General features: G+C 46.0%; 1 protein-coding gene across 1 annotated transcript in view; it reads right to left on the reverse strand.

Moving 5' to 3' along the window:
- The window catches only part of NCKAP5 (NCK associated protein 5), a 965,306-nt gene that overhangs the window by 89,689 nt on the left and 854,869 nt on the right, over nt 1-20,748 (reverse strand). The window contains exon 10 of the mRNA XM_075529168.1: nt 1,984-2,088. Coding sequence (XP_075385283.1) covers nt 1,984-2,088 — 105 coding nt within the window. The remainder of the gene's footprint in view (nt 1-1,983; nt 2,089-20,748) is intronic.

Genomic DNA, 20,748 nt, shown 5'->3' on the forward strand with positions numbered 1-20,748 from the left:
CTCCAATCCACATGGTCGGCACCAGCGGCTCCACGGGAGAAAGACTGGGCTTTCTAGTGCAGTAAGTCACAGTCTTGGAAACCCACAGAGAGGCCGCCACGAGTCAGCATTGACTCGATGGCAGTGAGTTTGTTTTTTTGGGGGGAGTAACTTAGAGGTGCTGCTTCATGATTACAATTGAATACAAGTGTCTTAGCTCTTCAACTACACCAAGAGTATATCATCTCCCCAGGGGACCTTTCTTCCTCCGTCTCTTGATAACCACTCATCATCTTACATCTTCCACAGAGGTAGAAAAACAACTACGGAGCAACAACCAAAGGGGGCAGGCATGCTAGTGGCCATCTCCGCTTCCCCAAAAGACAGGGTAGCAGATATAGTTCGTTTGTATGAAACATACTTGTATGGGTTCGCATCTTTGCTGAGCTGTTTTTGCGGCTGCAGCATGCTGAGCTTTGGAGAGCTAAAGAAGTGGACGCTCTATTATTCCCCCAGTGTTCCTGCAGGGTCTGCGCTTAGAGCATGCCACGCAGGACCTCGCGAAATGCTCACTGCAACTGTCTGAAGTAGGGAAAAACAAAAACCGCATGAGCCACGCTTTTCAAAAGGGCAAACTAAGTCACCAAGACATGAATAACTTGCTCCTGGCCACCCAGCCCAGACAACATTCCAATCCTGTCCATTCTGCTACAATACCAAGTAGGTTAGCCCAGCAGGAAGCAGAAGTGTCACACATCCCCCTGACCAGAGGTACCCCTCGTCCTACAACCAACAAGCAGAACCAAGTCTCCTGTCCTTGACTTGATCCTGACCAAAGCACCGCTCCGTAGACTTCCCTAGCCTGTAAGTCTTTGGGAAAGCAGAGTGTCATCTCTCTCCCCTGGAGCAGTGGTGGGTTTGCACTGCAAATCCAGAGGCAAGATGCCCAGTGCCTAATCCTCAGCACCACCACGACTCCTTGTCACCGGGAACAGATAATGATCACGAGAAGTATTCATTAAAAATACATATTGATCATGAACTGCAACATCATCTTCATGATGTTGGCTTAGCTGGGAAATAGCCTTTAGTTACTGGTATTAGGATCTCAATTCACAGTGTGTTTTCCCCATGTGCAGTAGACTTAGAAAGTGACCGGAATACTTTACACAGAGAGAAAGTAGCATTCTTACCGCGAGAAGCACAAGTTTACTTAAAAGAAAGAGAAAAGGTGGCCAAGTTTCTTAGACAAAAACCGCACGCTTCAAAAAAATCCTGACCTTGAGGCCATATGAAAGTCATTGGGATCCTGAGGGATGCTTCAGATGATCACCTCCCACAAAACTTTCATTCCAAATAAACTGGAGCATGTTTGCCTTTGGGGAAGAGGATCGTAGCTACAGTGATACGACTAGACAGGAAAACTAAAAGGCTAGTAATCTGCAAACACCCACCTGTCGTTTTCTAAAGCCTACATTTTTCATGATATCTTTATTTGGCGCTTGTGTTTTTTTAAGTTACTTTTGTATGTCTATGAAAGTTAAAAGCCATGCTAAAGTTTTGCCAAATAGGCACAAAGCTAACCCAGGGTGAGGGGGTAAAAAAAACAAACAACCCCAAACAAAAACAAAATGCAGAGCCCCATGCATTTTTAAAAGTTCATATATACTATATCATAAAAGTAGGATGAATAATATGGTACATGGGCTTTAATAAAAAACTCCTTGACCATTTCTCAGAGACTTTGAGATATAATCAATACCCAAAGAGGTATCTTGGGGACAAAGCCAAGATTTATGATATTTTGGTGGAGAGTGACACTTTCTGCTTACTCTATCAGCGGGGGGACATGATATTGAATTTCAGAGAACACAAGGCAGGAAAAGTACTTTATCTAGCTGACAGCACTTCAAGGATATGCATTATGGTTCACTTGTGACATCATATTTGATGGAAGGAAATAACATCCTAAACACGTGTTCTGAAGACAACAGGGAAATGCACACGCATCTCCACATAAGATCCTGCCTGTGCCGGACTCCAGCTTCTTCCAAGCCCCGAAAGCCAATCTCTAGATGAAACTTGGTCCAGGATATGTGAGTGGAGTTTCTAAGCAAAGCTGAGCAGGAACATTTCATAGTGAGGATTTCTCAGCTGGCTTCAAAATCCTGGCTCGGTGTGTTAGCCCGGGCAGACTAGAGAAACAAATCCAGGGAGACTCATATGTGAATGAGAAAGAGCTTTACATATAAGAGCAATTGAACATTGAGAAAACATCCCAGCCCAGTCCAGCTCCAGTCCATAAGTCCCACATTAGCCCACATGTCCGATACCAATCTACAAAGCCCTCTTCAGACTCACGAAACGCATGCAATGACGCCAAATGCAGGAAGATCACAGGTCAGTGAGTGGGAAGTCTTGTGGATCCAGTGGCCTTGTAAGCATGGTTCCTCCAGCTCAAGGCACTAGTGTAGTTCCATGTATCTTGTCAGCTACAATGTCTCCCAGGGAGTGAGCAGAGAGAGTGTCTCCTGCCTCCAAGGAGGAATACCGGAGTTCCCAGAATCTTCGGGAAAAGGCCATTCCCACCCAGAAGTCACATTGGCTATGACTTGATTGACAGGCTAGATTCTACCCCTTCACTCTTAATCCTCTCAAATTGACCAACGATTATATAACTACCACACTTGGATAACTAAAGCTGAGTTCACGTGTCTAGATTAGATAACACATACATAAACCAAAACAAATCCACTGCCTAGAGTCAATTCTCCCTTTAATGACCTGATAGCACAGAACAGAATCCCTCTAGGGTTTCCATGGCTGGAATCTTCACAGAGGATTACACTCCTACGGAGTGGCTTGTGGGTTCTACTTTCAGTTTAGCAGTTGAGTACTTTAACTCCTGTGCCACTAGGGAGCCAACCCTAACTTTTAAAGGTCTGATTCTAGTTCATTAGTGATAGGCATCTGTTTCTGATAGAAACCACGGCGGTGCGTATCAGGGTAGAGTGTTAGTCTATCAAGCCCGGTTTTTTGAACACAGATCCCCTCGGAAGTTTCTTTGGGTAGCTTTGAACCTCCAGCCTTTCCGACCAATTTTGCCCTCCAGGGACCTCTGATTTGGCCCCTGACTCATGAAAAGACCATGCACAATGGAATAAACCAAAGTCCAGTCCTGTGTCACCCCCCTGGGCAACTGTGGATCCATCATGGAGAGCCAGGAGATTTTCTTTAGCCGGTTTTCAGAAGCAGATGACCAGAGCCCTTTGCCCTCCTCTTCTGGGAGCTCTGCTGAACCCTTTCTTCCATGGTAACCATGGCAAGGCACAGGCCTCCAAGGACAAATAAAGAGTGGCCGCTCCTAAGGTCCACTGACCAGGAGTCAAAGCCAAGTCTCCGGTAGGGAAGGTAGAAAACGATACGACAGAAACACAAATGCCTATATTGTTATATCAGGATGTGAGGGAACTTCACAAAGTTCGTAAAGAAATTCAGTTATCTTTCAGTTCTGTTTTTTCCATGAACTTTTTTAAGTGTCCTCATTTATACACGAGTAGGTATACACAGACCTAGAGATACACAGAGGCAAATTGAATGGAACATAAACTGATCATGCTTTCACAGTCTGTGACTGAAAGCAAGCAGCAAGTTGAAGTAAGTCGTAGTTGAAAAGTACTATGGAATACGAATACCCACATTCACTGATTGTCTGGTATGAAAATTAACTTTTACATTCGCATTAAAAATAATCACCATGTGAACCTTATTATGTTGAGCAGTGATCAAAATTTAAGCAAACAATGATAAAAGTGACCTTATTTTTAAATAGCATCGATCTTATGAAATCTTCCCTTGGACACATTTTAACTCAAAGTCATTAATGTCATCTGTTAGGAACAATTAATGTGAACAGAAAATAATTGCATCTGGGACCTGGGGACTTGGAGGATTTATCCATTAATATTCACACGCTATTCGATTCTCTACCCAGTTCTTCATTTCGGCTTTGTTTGGAAGGCCTGCTAAACCAGGGCATTCCACTATATTAATCTTTATACAAATCACTAAGGCTTTTCTGCGGACATTAAATTTGATCTGCTTAATTGCAAATACAATAAAACTGGTGATTTATGTCTGATGCTTTTGCTTGACTGATGACATTTTAAAAATGGCACTTATAGCCTGGTTTGTCTTGGTTACAGCGGAGGTGACTTCAGACAGAGAAAAATCGAATCGAGTATGTAAATAACATGGCAAAGTGCGTCAACCTCGCCTCTGACAAGTTTCCCTGCTCCACCCCCCACCCCCCACCCCACGGAGAGACTATGCTACAGACTGACATTGGCCCCCGAAACAGAACTGCCTAAGATTCTCTAACTAGTAATCCATCTGAGGATCCTCTTTGAGGGCAGGGGCTGCCCCAGTGTCTGTCCCAGCAAATCTACCAGTCGCTGTCGGCAGGGAAGGGATACTCCACTCAGATGCGCCACGTTCACCCTGGACTCCATTTAATGCCTTTTCTGCCGGGTTGCAAAGACCCGGGATGGTGGAGCCATGGGTGGTACCAATGTTTAAGATGCTTGGCTGCTAACTGGAAAGTTCACAGGTCAAGTTCACCCGGAGGTACCTTGAAAGAAAGACCCGCCAATCTACCCTTGAACACGAATCCATGAAAACCCTACAGAGCCCATGTCCTCTAACAGACATGAGGTCTCCATGGGTCAAAATCAACTCCACAGCCTCTGACCTTGGTTCAGTTGGACTTCAGGGAGAGCACTATGGATTGGCTAGTTGGCCATCCATCCAACTTTCATGCAGCGCATGTTCATCGCGCAGCTCCATGGGAAGACTGGGCTCGGTCCTTCTCCAGAAGAGAGGGTATTTTACCTGCTGCAGGAAGCCCAGGATGCTCTCACGTTCATCAAACAATGTGTTAGTGTAGGAACTTCACACACACACACACACACACAAAAGGAATAACATTTCAATCGGCTGCCCTTTTCCTTTGAAAGTGTCATCAACAGCACTAAAGGATTAATCAATGGTTGTTGGGGGATCAACTCTGACCCTTGTTGTCCTCATGTGTGTCAGGGTAGAACTGTGCTCTAGAGCAGTGGTTTTCAACCTTCCTAATGCCATGACCCTTTAATACAGTTCTGCATGCTGTGGTGACCGCTAACCAAAAAATTATTTTTGTTGCTACTTCATAACTGTAATTTTGCTATGGTTATGAATCGGTTGACCCCTGTGAAAAGGTTCTTTGACCCCAAAAGGGGTCGCAACCCACTGGTTGAGAACACTGATCTATAGGGTTTTCAATGGTTTTTGTTAGAATCAAAGATGCCTCTGGATAGACTGCAATCTTTAGCCCTCTATTATCAGCTGAGTGCATATGAACCACTGAAGAAAGGAGCCCTAGTTGGGCAGTGGCTACGCATTGGGCTTTGATCTGCAAGGTCAACAGTTTGAAACCACCAGGTGCTCCAGGAGAGAGAGATAAGGCTTTCTATTTCCGTAGAAAGGCACAGTTTTGGAAACCCACTGGAGAAGGTCTTCCCTGTCCTACAGGGTCACAAAGAGTCAGCATCGACTTGATGGCAGTGAGGTGCTTTTGTTTTGTTTTTCAAGAACTCCACGGCATTGATAGGTCATCCAAACCATGCTGTGGTTTCTGGATAATTGGTACTTCCGGCTCCCTTTAGATTCTGAATTTCCTGGGGGTGGTGGCAAAGGAGCATTCTGACTCTACTTCTTCCAAGACAGACTTGTTAGTTTTTCTGGCAATCCAAAATATTGTCTCCTCATTTCATCTCTTGGATTTGTCACAGTACATTGTGTTCAGTAGGTATCCAGTTAAAGCGTGTAGTTCCTAAAGAAAACCAGGTCTTCGATTGAAACCCACCGCAGTTGGGTTTGAGAGAGTGCCAACGGATGGGTTAGATTCTGAGGCCTATGGATACATTTATCAGGATGCAAGCAATCCAAGGACTTATGGGAAACGACCACGAAGGCGAGAAATGATGGTCCAGATAGGCATGTCATGTGATGTGAGAGGACAGTCCTCTACAGGTGAGATATCAGACTTCTTCCTCCTTCACTGTTTCCCATCTGATATGTATGATGTCACCCTTTATCTGTAGGAAACCCCCTCATAAATGCGCTCTATATCAGTAGCTTGTATCCAAATGCTCCATTTCCTCCACTCCAGTCGATGCAGTCAGCATGGCGGGGGCACCAAGTGCTCGGGCAGGGAGCCAGGCGAGTGCCTAGCTCCAGGCACAGGTGTCGCCTATATTGGGGAAGATAGTTGAACTTTTCTCTCTGCTTCTCGGGTGCTGCAGAGGATAGAAATGGCTCTTTAACTACCTCAACAGTAGAGAGAGGCATTGCCACTGTCTGAGGGAAAAATAAGTAAGACACCAATCAATAAATAAGGCACCAATCAATAAATCGGTCGCTGTCAAGTTTATTCTGATTCCGGGTGACTGATATGTGTCATATAACTATGTTTCACCGGATTTCAATGGCTCGTTTATCAGAAATAGACCACCTGTCCTTGCTTCAAAGTGGTCTCTGGGTAGACTTGAACCATCAGACTGTTGGCCAGTAGCCAACTACTAAACCATTTGGGCCACCTGGAGACTCCAATAAGCAGTATGTTGAGCTCCAAAGAGTCTTATGCCAATTTACTGTCGTTCAAATTTGTTATTTGGAGATTTCTTAAATGATAAGATATGAGCAAGTAATCTGTTGTTATAGTTTCTAATCTGTAAAGGAATGAGGAAAGCGAACAACTGACTTCTCTTGGTTATATACCATTAAGTCCATCCTGACACCCCATCGATGACGAACGTAATATCATCCTCACAATGGTCATATTGCACCCGCTGTGTGAATCCATCTTGACTCAGGGACCTTTTACTTGGCCAAGCATGACGGCCTTCCCTAGGGACTAGTCCCTCTTGATCACACCTTCCAAGTAAGTGAGGGAGTGAAGCTGACCAGTCACTGTTCCTAAGGACCTTTCTGGCTCTACTTCTTCGCTAACAGATGTATTGGTTTTCCCGGCAGTCTAAAAGCAGGTTAAGAGTCTTCCAAACACCTTCATTCAAGGGCATCCACTCTTCCTGAGTCTTCTTACTCACTGCCATGCTTTTGTCTGACAATTAGGCAAGTGAAAGCAAGTGACCTGGGTTAGGCACACCTTAGTTCTCAAAGCACTGTGTACGCTGTTGAACACTAGTTTAAAGGGGTTTTCTGGTAGCAGATTTTCCCAAGGCAAGATGTCATCTGACTTCCGACTGCTCCTCACATGGGCATTGATTGTGGACATAGATAAAATGAAATTCTCCAGAACTTCAGTATTTTCTTCTGGTATCCAATGATTCCTTATGGTCCTAGTTGTGAGGCTGTTCCTCTCCTTGTGCTGAGGTCTAATCCATACTGAAGGCTGTAGCCTTTGATCTACATCAGCAACTCGTTCAAGCTTGCTTCGCTTTCAACAAGCAAGGTTGTTCCATCTATCAGTTACTAAGTCTTCTTCCAAACCCGATGCCTCGCTCTTCTTCATACAGCCTAACTGATTGGCTGACTTGTTCAGCATACAGATTGAGTAAGTTCAATGAAAAGACACAGATATGACAGACACCTCTTCTGATTTTAAACCATTCAGGATCTGGCTCCCTGTTCTGTTCGAATAACCTTTAAGTAGGTGAGAATATCTTAGGTAGGTAAATACCTTTAATTACCATGGATGCTCAACAGTCCATTGATGCTACATTTCTCATCATAAGGCCATTTTAATGAAAATGTTTATATTTAATATATGTGCTTGCCTGTACAGATAGGCATGTGCTGCGCAATGTCCGGACACAGAGCAGTCTGTGATCCTGTAAGGTTATCAAACAGTTCTGAAATCCTAAGGAGACCGGGACATAGTGAACACAACAGCTTCCCACGTACAGCACGTGACTCTCATGTCTCTGGTGGACGAAGTCATTGTGCTGCCAGACGTAGACTAGTGCAATACATCTAGAACTGACTCTCTCTCTCTCTCTCTCTGGCCTTTATTATGTACTATACTGTACTGGTTATCTAAAAAAAATTCCCATATCAGTGTCTTCTTTGTCTTGGAGGCCCCCTCCCTGCCAAAAAGCAAAACCCCACAACCCAAACTCATTGCCATTGAGTCAATTCTGACTCATAGTGACCCCAAAGGACAAAGTAGAATTGTGCGAGTGGGTATCTGAGACTACACATTTTTAGGGGAGCAAAAGCGTCCTTTGTCTCCCAAGGAGTGGCTGGTGGTTTTGAACTGCTGTAACCCGCCATCCTTTCAGGGCTCCCTTCCTTAGCAGGCAGCAGCACCCAATCTTGAGTACTGTGTATCTCTTGCATTTTCTGCATTGTCTATGAAGTGCACCCTGGCTCTCAGATGCAGCAGAACCATTGCTAGCGACAGCACTGGGCAAAGGCAACGTTTTGATTTGAAAGTGAAATGAAAGGCTATTAACACGAATGTGGAAACTCACTCTGTGAATGCTATCACTCAGGATTTAGACATGCGTCCCAAGTAAAGAGTTCTCCAAGCTGTTGATGGACTGGCTCCCTTGAAATCTAAAGAGTGTTGAAACATGAGGAGACCCTATATCTGCTTTGAATGCATTGCTAACGATATGTGCTGAGGGCCAAACACAAACCAATCCAATTCAGCATCTGGCCATCCACTGCTAAGGCATGAAGCTGGTCAGAGATGCTGAAAGAAAAGGAGGACCACCTACAAAATGGGGTTTGCACGATGCCTAAATCATACACTGCTTTATTTCCCAGAGCAGATCACGGACCTTCAGCGGTGCATCACGGTGTGTACATATATGCAAGCATATACCCGTGGCCATCAATTCCGAGTCATGGCAAGGCTAGCCTACAGAATAGAGCAGCCCCAGCTGGCTGCCAGGGCTGCCATCTTTACGGACGCAGGCTGCCTCACCTTTCTCCTGTAGAACGGCTGCTGGGTTCCAACACTATACTGTCTCCACCCTACAGCCCTGACCTTCTGGTTAGCTGCCATGGGTTTAACCCCTGCACGACCAGGGTGCCCAGGCATATACATATATGCATGAAGACAGGTTACAACACATTGTTAATAGGGTCCTGGTTCACATGCACAAGCTTATTTCAAACACAACGCATCTACATGGTTCTCTGTGATCAGTGGATGGCTGCGGACGAGCTCTCTCTCAGTAATCTACTTGTCCTAGTCTCGCTAGGGTGTGTTCATTGAAAGGGTCACTTGATCAGTTGCTTTGGAGGGGATCTGCTGGGCTAGTTAAGTTCAAGGCTGAGAGGTCTGCCTCAAAGGTACTGGAGACTTAACTTTTCAGATCCCCAAAAAGTGACCTTGAAAGAAAGGTCCTCCAAAGATACAGGATGATCACACGGGTTTATTAGAAAGAAGTTTTAAGAAAACAAAACATTGAATCAGTGAGAAAAAGGGCAGGAAAGTTGTAGAGGGGGATGATTTTCCATCAAAACAATCCACCTGCTAGTGCCGAGGGCAGCAAGGGCTGGCCTACAGGAATCAGATAGGGACACCTCAGCCTACCATCCTGCAGCCCTGAACTTGCCCCTTCAAATCCCCCATGTCTCCCCAAAGCAAAGAACAGTGTTGAGGAGCGTGATTTGAGTGCTTGGCTGCACTGTGCAGAGAGCGGACTTCTTGGAGGGAAGGGGGAGAGGAGACAGGACCACCACCTGCAGAAGTGTATAGACCTGGAGGGAGGAGCTGCAGAGAAACAGTAACTTCCCATTCTGAGATTTCTGGGGTTTGTTCAATAAAAGGTACTGTGTATCAATATCTTCTGACTTTCCCCTGTATTCACAGACTTTCACCTATCCACAGAATCGGGTAGGCACCAGCAGGCTGGCCCAACTTTCTGCACTGAGAATGTTGAGCTTCAGGAAAGCGCGGCTTTTTTAAATGACACAGGGGAAGGGATTTGGCGAAGAGTTTAGGTTATCTCAATCCATAGCCAGGGACATCCACAGTCAGGCTCCCTTACCAAGCTGCCTTCCTGGATGAGGCAATGCCTGTGCCTGCAGGGCACACTGGGCTGGCAGCCTTAGGTGGATCAACTTGCTATCCATCAGCAAACTCCATTTCTGATGCACAGTTCTGTCTCGGTAATTCAAGGCCCAGAAATGTGCCTTTCCACAGACTCTGACAAGGACCGACTGTCCTTATCCAACAGACTGACGGTGGAGTGGCTCCTTCTGAGGAGAGGGGACTGAGCCGGCAGCTCTGTAGCTGACAATGGAGCAGAGACTGGAGACTGAATGCGTGTGGACCTTTCAGAGAGGGACGGGAGAGCCAGAGTTTCCCGTCTTGTTTGGCGGGCCTTCGGTGCTCAGCGAAGAGGTGCTACATTGAGCAGAATTCTCCCTCTGGGTTCTTGTTCAGTTCCAGGTTGATGTCTTAACTTTAAGACAGTGATTGCTCAGTCCAGGAAGATGGGGAAGCCTAATTTAGTGGTAAAAGGTGAGGTTAAAAACACAGCTCTTTATCTTACACATTTGAGTCGCATTGGAAATAATGCTGGAGAAATCAAGTCAAATGGGGCAATGAGTCCCTTTTATATCCACTCACGTAATTCCACAGTTTGAAAATGCAGAAGGGAATCCCTTTTCCCCACTCCCGGATTTTGGAAGTTATGACCTTATAGTTTTAGAAGCAAAGAGGAAAGAATAGATAAGGTGGCTCAACCTTATTCCTTTCTCTTCGTTCGGCTATGGCGGGAGAATGGATCGAACACCGTAGTCATCCATACAATTATGGCCCTCTCCAGCTATTAAAAACCAAATGGCTGTACGAAAGAGAAGTTATGAAGGCAAACATGGACTACATCTGATGAATAGGCTCTATCCACACGAGCAATTCAGGTTTGGCAACAGAAGGTGGATATGAATTAATGCTTTTAATCTGATCTGCTTCAATCCCCTTGATTTACTTAGCCTTGGTAGATGCTCAGCATAATTATCGGGAAGTAGATCACGCTCCTGCTTTCCTTCTCCAGAATGGCTTTTTTTCTTTCCCCTGTGGAACAGGCATTGGAGTCCGAGGGAAATCGTTTCTTTGCCTACAATTCTAGAAATTCCTGCTTCTTTACAAAGTGACCAAGATTCTTGAGTGCCCATCATCTGGCTCTGTTATACCTACCACATTTCCCTAAATGCTATTTACAACCAACTCCAGCCACTGAACTACTAACTCACCGCCCTCAAGTTGAAGACCACTCCTGCCGACCATGTGGGACAGGGGAGCGCTGTCCCTGTGAGATTCTGAGGCTGCGACTCTCGACGGGAGAAGAATGTCCTGTCTTTCTCTGGTGGAGCAGGTCTTTTTCCAGTTAAAAGTTTCATGTTAGGAACTCTGGAGAAATGGCGGCAGCTCTTGGAATTGGCCCACTGGTTTCTCCTTCACAGGACCAAGAGATCGAATCCAACACCTGCCGGTGGTCATGCTCCCCTTCAAGGAATAGGCCTCTGTGCTCCGACCCAGTCCCTTGCTGGCCTTTGCTGTTCCCAACCTCTGGGCAAGCTGCTCTCTTTAGGACTTGGCTTTCACGAAGGTCCCCCGTCCCTCAATGCCAGTGGCCTGGCTTCTAAGTCAATTCCTTGCATGAAGACCCTTTGCTTCTTTGGTTTCAGCTTGGCTTTCAAATGCCCTTGTCTCCTCTTTGGGTGTTTCCTCAGTTTCTAGAAAACTTCCTGGGACTCCACTTCTGCTCCCTCAGCTGACTGAGCTGCACTGTGTTCTCTTTCATCTCACTAGGAACCCCCCAAGCACCTCCCAATATTGCGAACTTCCTGGGGTTTCGGTGCGTCATCCATCCTGGGTAGCTTCTGTTTCAGGGCCAGGAGACATGTGCAGAGAGTTGGGGATATGTTTAAAGACTTGTTTCAAATAAGGTCGTGAATCAGACATTGGCTAATCAAGCAATTTCCATAAATGCGCTAAGGGCCCTGAAGGGAAGTTCGAAAGAATCTCCTGAAATAGCTTAGAACCCGATTAAGAACATTTTGCTATGGAAGTCTTACTAAATGATCTCCTTTAAAAAAAAAACCCCAAAGCATTTCCTTATTCACATATTAAAACCCAAACGATTGCAATTGGGTCCTTTGTGATTCCTAGAGAGTCTAGAGGACAGAGTTGACCTTCTCTGTAGGGTTTCCACGCCCGGAAATCCCTGAAGAGGCAGATTGCCCCAACTGCCTCCCACGGGCGCCACCGACCTTTCAGCAGTGGACCGCCCACCATCTGCACCCCTGGGTCTCCCAAATCACATCCTTGACTTCCATCTTGCTGTTTTAGCCACAATGTGATTTTCTACCTCAACCTTTCCAAAGCCCATCAGGAGATATTATGGCAGACCCTTGGTTCACATTTCACGGGCCTCACTCTATTCCATTAAGAATTTATTAGCCAATGGAATTATTACATAACTGCCGCTTACATAACCAGGTATTATATGGTGATTTTTCAGAGTGAAACACATTTGAGCCTAGGACAGAGTATTTTTGGAAGAAAGTTGATGTTTAATTAATTATGCCATTACATCCATTTGGGGGCACAAGGACAAAGCACAGTATCTGCCATCTAGCTGTCCTGCTGACATGACATGACGGTGCCTTCTGAATGTTCTTCTGGGAGAGTGCTAAAAAAAATTAATCCCATCCATCCTGATTGATCTCACTGATTTCAGAGTCTATACTTTTTATCAAAAAAAATTTTTTTAGTCATCTACAATAGCCTTCACTGTCCTGATTGATCCCCTGACAACTTCAGCCCTCGTGGCGCAGCCACCTTGGTGCCCTGGGTGCATTCTGACAAATGACGTGGTTCTGCTTCTCTGTGATCCTAGGTTGTGAAAGGCATGGGAAACCATTCTCCCTCAGCTTTATTCCTCATCAAGAGATCTGCTGCCATGACAACCTGACTATCCAGTGGCTGCCAAAGGGAGCAGCACTTGGGCTGGTCGCAAGGGCACTTGCTTAGGGTCATTGTAAAACTCACTCATTGCCATTGGGTCGACATGGACTCACAGGGACCCCTGACTGTCACTGCTGATGGGAGTCGGAAGCCCAGTCTTTCTCCCTTGGAGCTGCTGGTGGTTTCCAACTGCCGACCATGCAGATCGCAGCCTAGTGTGTCACCACTGTGCCACCAGGGACCCTGATCGATCGCTGAGGTAACACCAGTTTCGGTATTAGTTCAAATACTAAGTTTCTTGCTGCTGAGCAGATTCTGACTCAAGTGGAACCACGTGCGACAGCACGGAAATGTTCGCTAGGGCTTTCTAGATGGTTCTGTTTATGGAAGCAGTTTGCCAGGCCCTTATTCCACAGTACTGCTGTGTGGGTTTGAGCAACCAACCTAACCCCCTTCGATCTTCTGTCATTCCATTTGAGGTTGTTAGTTTATTGTGCCAACCTGGCCAATAAACACATGTGGGGTTCATTGAAGGGTGGAGGGATAAATAGCTCGCTGAGCCTCACCTTTCTAGTTCTCAAGTCTCTTGCTTTCTGATGGTGGGACCAGGGTGCAGCTGCCTTAGCCAGTTCACTGCTTTAGCTGGCAAGGATCACTTCCTGCAAGACATCCCTGAGCAGAAGCCGCATGGACCTAACCTGATGCAGCCCTGGGTGCTGGAGCAGCCGTGTGGAGACCCCTGCCAGCACTGAGATGATTACCCTTTCACTGACTCGGCTTTCATCCTGCAGTCAGCATCATTGCACCTGTTTTGTGAGATGGAGGAAGACTTTATGGACTGGTGGTGGACATATGGGTTAACGTTGGCCTTGTCATCTTGGGCAGCACTGAGTAGGGATGTTTTCTTGATGCTCACTTAACCTGTATATAAAACTCTCTTTTATACATGAGTTGCTGTGGATTTGTTTTTCTGAAGTCCCCAGACGGACACACCATTCATTAATGGTGACCTGGGGGCACTTGGACATCTTGCTCTTGGGAGCCTTACAGTCCAACAAGAAACACTTATGAAGTCTCTGCTCTGTGCACAGCCCTGTCTATGAACTATGGGCCATTCAAGGAGGTCCATTATGAGACCTGGGAACATCAATGAGGATCCCAGCCACACAGATGAGGCAAATTGCACGATGACTTAAGACAAGGTATGCAAGAAAGATCATGGAAGCGTGGGGATGGCTGGGGAGTGCTTTGGCAGTGAGACATGTAGAAAAGAGTTATCCGCTGCCATTGAGACAGTTCTGACTAGGGTGGTGGGTCAGCGTAAACTGTTCCACGGGGCGAACGGTGGCTGAGTTCTCTGAAGTAGATCCCTCAGCCTCTCTCCAAAAAACCTGCGAAAACAGCAAGATGTGACCTCCTCTCACTACAAAAGGCTCCACTTGTGCCTCTTCTTCCTTGATGGCCGCAGGAATTCTATTCCTGCTTCTGAGCTAGTTCTCTTATATGGAGGTAGAGACTTAATTTTTTCAGCGGACCATACCCTTGAGAATACCACGGCCGGTCACCTGGTTCACATCCTCTAGTAAAGACCCAGAAAACATCCCATGTTAACCCTGTCTGTTAGCATGATGGAGAAGTCCCTCCAATATGAGATTATAATTATAAGCTAGGTATCAAAACTAGAATGTACAGGACATCACAAAAGGGGTTATGGGTACACACACCTCCGTCCTTCTGAGTGAACTCACGCCTCCAAACTTTCAGGTAGCAGGGGCGTGTATTGGCCATTGTACCGCACACAGACCCCACAGAAGACACCACTCTCCAGAAGACAACAGCCTGGCCTACACTTCTCACTCCCAAGCCCCCAAATCTCTTGATCTGATGTCTTTACACCAAACAAGCAGCTCTCAGAAAACTCACCTGCCATCAAGTTGATGCCAGTTCGAAACAAAGAAACCGTCAATATTTCATACCTAACAGCCAAAGTACAAACTGCTGGGAAACAAGAGTGTAGGATTAGGCCAGTCAGACTGTGGGCAAGTGGCATCGTGGGTTAAGTTTTGGGCTGCTAACTTCAGGGCGGGCCGCTCAAGCTGAGAACGATGAGGTTATTTGCTCCGGAAAAGATTTGCCTTCACCCAAGCCCACGGACTCACTCTCTTCTGTCCTAAAAGGTCATTATGAGTCGAAATAGCTTTGATGGCAGTAGGCTTGGCCGGCTTCTTTCTATTGAGCCAGTCAGTGCTGAGGGAGGTCAAGAGCCTGCTCTATTTCCCAATAGTGACCTCGCTTGCTTTCCTGGCCTAAGACTCTCATAAGTTTTGTTCTCTCTTCTCCCAGGATTCGGATGTTCGGGAGGAAGTGATTTCAGAACGGAACCAGCCTGAGCCTATTCTGGGAGCTAACAGATACAGAGGCGCCTTGAAAGTTCCATTTTTACCACTAATTACTTTTACAGGTAGTTTAACAAGGGCTTCCCAATTGCCCCCGCTGTTTTGTAAAATTATCTACACTGCGTTTTACATTTTTAATCAAATGGTATTTTAAAATTACCTCTTGGATTTTTGCTTTTTGACATGTGTGACAGTTTGGGGGAACCGATGACTCCTCTATAATTTCTTTTAACTAGAAGGATTATGGGAAGGCAAAGAAAAGCCACTGAAACGCCCCAACCCGGACTTTTTCTTTGTATGGACACGGCATGGGTGGTCACCACTGAGACCTGTGGCCGGCCGAGTGGGAAGCAATGGACTAACTCCGCCCTGCAGGAAAGGAGGCCCGGTGTGAAGCCCTTCCTTTGAGCCTACATCGCACGTCCTCATGCCACTTGGAGCAAGGGGCTGCTATCTGGCTTATTTAAGGAGCCCTGATTGCACAGCAGGTTAACCATTGGCCTGCTCAGTGAGTGGTTGCCAGTTTGAAACCACCAGCCTCTCCCCTGGAGAAAGATGAGGCCGTCTGCTTCCATATGGCATCAGTGACCTTAGGAGGGAAGTCCACACTGTCATATAGGGTCCCTGGTGTCTGAATTGGCCGGACCCCAGTGGCAGTGGGCTTATCTTGATTATCATAGGTGAGGAATTGGATAATGGGGCCAGGGAACATATTCACAGCTCCAAGGCTACATTTCAGTCAGATGCAGAGCCCTTGCTCCCGCTCAGGCCTGCGGTGAGGAGTCATTCTAAGGCCGGCCTCTCCCACACTGCTCTGCTCGTTCCAGGAAGGACCTTTGCAGTCAGTCTTATGATGATGCTTATGGCTGGCTGAGCGCTGCATCCGTGACATGCGCTGCTCCAAGGGGGCATCTTGCGCAGCCTGGAGAACGTTCCTGCTTAATCCTTCTCCGGAGTCAGATAATTGAGAAAGAACTACTGATAATAGTAACAACCATAGCTGCCAATAATTCATTGAGCTTATTTTATGGATTGCGTATGAACTTCAATGAAGTGCAGGTATTATTGCTTCCATTGTACACGTGGGGAAACTGAGGTAGAGCTAAATCTTGCTTAGGATGTGTTCAGGCATAGTGTGTGAAATACCAGGTGATCTGACTACGTAGTTCCTATTCTTAACTCTAAAAGTTAAATTTCTATAATGATAAGCTATAACAAAAAGTGTACTAAAACATGGGTATACCTTACTTCAACAACACAGATTCTCACAGAATACAGCTTTCTGGGTTTCGTGGGGGTGGTCAACTCACTCAAAACCATTGGTGTGAGATGATCTTTTGAACCTTGACCTTGTAGGAGAATGGTCTCCTCAAGTCACCCTTACTTCAGACAATAGCCAAATAAACAGCTTAACAAAGACAGCTTTTGCCGTAGGCATGGAGCTCTTGTGAAGAATTATCGCTGTGTAGTCTGTTTCGCAAAGAGGAACCGCCACGGGCATACGAGAAGCTGTGATGTCGGATAAGTTAGGACTATATCAACACACTGCTCTGGCCCTGGCAATGAACATAAGCTGGGTGTAAGAAATTTTGGAAGTTCTTCCCTCCTTGGGAACATTTTCAATTTCCTAAATTGAAATGCTACTCCGATTTGCAAATCATATATAAATAAACTTCAATCAATTTCTATTTTTGGCTTAACCCATTTTTTTAAGAACAGTACATTACAATATGATAGCGTTCCTTACCAAGCTTTGAATACAATTCATTAGTTTATTTTAAAAGATCATTTTCCGATTCTTCTCTATTTATTGCTGGTATTACTCTGGGTTCTGTTGAGGCTATTATTTCCTTCTTATAGCCCAATATTCTTTTATTTACCATATATACTCGAGTATAAGCTGACCCGAATATCGGCCAAGGCACCTAATTTTACCACAAAAACTGCATTTAAAATGTGCTGAAAAAACTTGGCTTATACACGAGTAAATACGGTAATCTAAATTTGGATTTCACTAAAAACTACGTAACACTAAGCAGAAAAATATACATGTAGGGAGCGTTCCTTTTGTGACAGGTCTTGGGAAACAGTTTTGGGGTGTTTTTTCTTTTCTTTTCTCTTTCCTTTCTTATATAAGTCTTACAATCACTCTATGAAGTAGAAACTGTTCTGACCTATGTTTTTTATTTTATTTTTTCAGGTGAGAAAACTAAGGGTTGAAGAAACTGTTCAAGTCCCAGAATTTGAAGTTGGTCCCACACTCTGGAGCTGCAACCTGAATCCTACATCACTGCGTGTCACGATGTCTCTCAGACGCTGGTCTTAGACACTGAGGTGTGCACAAGCGTGGGCAAGCAGCGTCGCCCATCCCAAAGAAGAGCTGGCAGTCAGATGGTTGAGATGGACAAGCTCCCACAGCACCTTCAGTGTAGGGTGTCAGGGGAGACTGGGAAAGACCCTTCCCTGGGCAGAGGTCTCCTGCTGGGCTTTCCAGGGAAGCGGCAGCTCAGTTGAGACTTCGTGAACAATAAATGATTACTCAGGCAAAGAATACAAGCACGTCATGGAGGGGAGACAGAACGTGACATTATTCTTCAGACAGTCCAGAGACCACAGAGGAGAATCCAAGGAGGGAAATGGGTGAGAGAGACATCTCAGAAGAATGAGTGTGGCAGTTACATAAGCTCCTGTCAACTTGACCGAAGGGGTGGAGTCTAGCATGCCAATCAGGTCATACTCAAGAATGCCTCTGTGTGGGCATGGCCTTCTCCTGAGGAATCTTGGAACTCCTGTCTTCCTCCCTGGAGGCTGGACACACACTCTCCCTGTAAGACATTTCTGTGGACAAGCCACACGGAGCTGCACTGATGTAGTCAGAGGCCTGCAGCTGGAGGAGCCACGTGGAGACCCCGGCCAGCGCTGAAAAGAAATGCTTCCACCTCCACGACTCTCCACCCACTGGCCTGTGATCTTCCTGCATTCAGCATCATCGCATGTGTTGCGTGGGTCTGAAGAGGAAGTTATAGGTTGCTGTCGGACCTATGGGCTAAAATCAGACATATAGACTTCATCTGGACTGGCTGGGATGTTTTCTTAATGTATAATTACTCTTTGATAAAAAGCTCTTTCTTATACACATATGAGTGTATGAATTTGTTTCTCTAGTCAAGCCATAGCAACACAAAGGGCTATTTGTCAAGTCACACTATAAGCAAGTCAGTCGGTGTGGTGTTGGAATTTGAATCCCCTCTCTTGAAAAGATGGGCTCCTCCCTTTTTCCTGTATCTGCTCCACGTTGTCCCCAGATGCGGGTCTTGGCTCAAAGCCTCCATGCTACTTATCCATGCAAACACAGGGAAGTCCTGCAAGGTCAGCAGTTCAAAACCATTAGGGAGTGGCTCTGTGGAAGAAAGATGAGGCCTTCGACTCCGCAGAGTTAGTCCCACAGGAGCAGGGCTAACCTGTGCTAGAGCGTCAGCACTGACTCGGTGGCAGTGACTTTGGGTGAAAACACAGAGGCACTCTGATAGCAGAGACTGCAGGTGGGCTTTGGGGAGACAATTTAGATGCAGTGGACACATGCACGGCTTGCATGCTCGCCCCTAAGTGGTCCCCCAAGCATACTGCACACACTCTCTGCTACTCTCTGGGGGACATTGCAGAAGACAAGCCACATGGATGCAACCAGACCTCGGAAGCCGGAGAAGCCACAGAGAGACCCTGCCAGCACTGAGATGCTCACAGCGCCACTGGACCCAAAGACTTTCTACCCACTGGCCTGTGATCGTCCTGCATTTGGCTTCATTGCATGTGTTTTGTGAGTCTGAAGAGGACTTTATAGATTGATATCAGACATATGGGCTACTCTCAGACTTATGGCCTTGGCCTGGATTGGGATGTTTTCTCAATGTTCAATTGTTCTTGTCTATAAACCTCTCCTTTATATATGTGTGTGTCCATGGATTTGTTTCTCTAGTCTACCCACACTAGCGCAGTATGGAGTGACCAGCGCAGGAGACATCTGCACCCTCTACTCCTGAAGACAAGGAGCCACGCCCCTCTCGAATGCAGAAGGGCTCCGTCCTCCAGGCTCTCACACCTGAGACCTGCTCTGTCAGGGCACCTGTGATGAGGAGGCATTAAAATAGGACCAGTTATGCCCAACAAGGGAAGATAATCTCCACGCACGGGACAATGGCCCGCCTGTGATTTGGACAACGCGAAGAAAGCGTGTACAAGCGTTTATAAGAGGGATGCTTCCTTGCATCATGGAAGGAATGATTGGATGGAATCAACTCCAGAGCCCGGGAGCTTACATAGCACTGGACCACTTCTAGATGCACAGGACACGGATCTGGGGGAGGGAATATCTCAGCATGCTGACGGAATGACTGCTGGGATGTGCACTTATTTGTATTTCACAGCCTGGGGCCTTAGTTCCAAAGAATACAAGTTGCTGGAACCCCATTCTTTCCTGCACATTTGTGAAGACCTACCCTTTTTTCCTGAAAGTAAGACATCCCTTGAAAATAAGACCTACTTACAGTTTTGCCTCTTGCTGAAATATAAGGCATCCACCCCAAAATAAGACCTTCCTGAAAATAAGGCCCCCTGAAGCTACTGTAACTCTGGATTCTGAACCTCGGCGGACACCGCCGCAAAACTCACTGTTAGCCTCAGTGCAGCTGGAGCAGACAGGAAGTGCGAGGTCTCTTTTAATAAAACAATAAACAATCAATGTGTACCCTATTCTTCTTCATGGAAAAATAAGACATCCCCTGATAATAAGACTTAGCGCATCTTTGGGAGCAAAAACTAATATAAGGCACTGTCTTATTTTCAGGGAAACAGGGTATTACGAAAACGCAAGTTCTGGGCTGAATACTCAATGCAGGTCTGTAATCCCCGTCCCTGGATACAGAATTCGTTGGTTTCAGCCTTACAGGTTCTGTTGCTACAGATCCCATTCCCAGTTTCCCTGTAGCTTTATCCCCAAAGTCGGTTTATTTAAATCCGCTGTGGCTTTACCCCATGGTAAGGAATGCCTCATGGTGTGTTATAAACAAGCGGTTAGAAATTGTTATTTATATGGCTTCCTAGCAGCGATTTGAAAAACAGGGCATCAAATTACTGGCGTACAATGTAGTTCCGTGTTAGCAGGGGGAAGGGTAATATGTAAAACAGACATTAAAGGATTAGCTGTAAAATACATTTCACTAGACTAAATCATTTCTTGGCAAATGGCAGTTGCTAGCTATTACATGGGTTTCGACAAGCCAAGTGGCTTTGTTTTTTTTTTTTTCTGTTAGTTTTCTAAAAGTAGTCTCTATTTAAATTTCCATTTTCCAGACGGCACCGCCCTTCTCCTGCCTCCAGGCATAT

Source organism: Tenrec ecaudatus, chromosome 13 (genome assembly GCF_050624435.1).
Source record: "Tenrec ecaudatus isolate mTenEca1 chromosome 13, mTenEca1.hap1, whole genome shotgun sequence".
Lineage (NCBI taxonomy): Eukaryota > Metazoa > Chordata > Mammalia > Afrosoricida > Tenrecidae > Tenrec > Tenrec ecaudatus.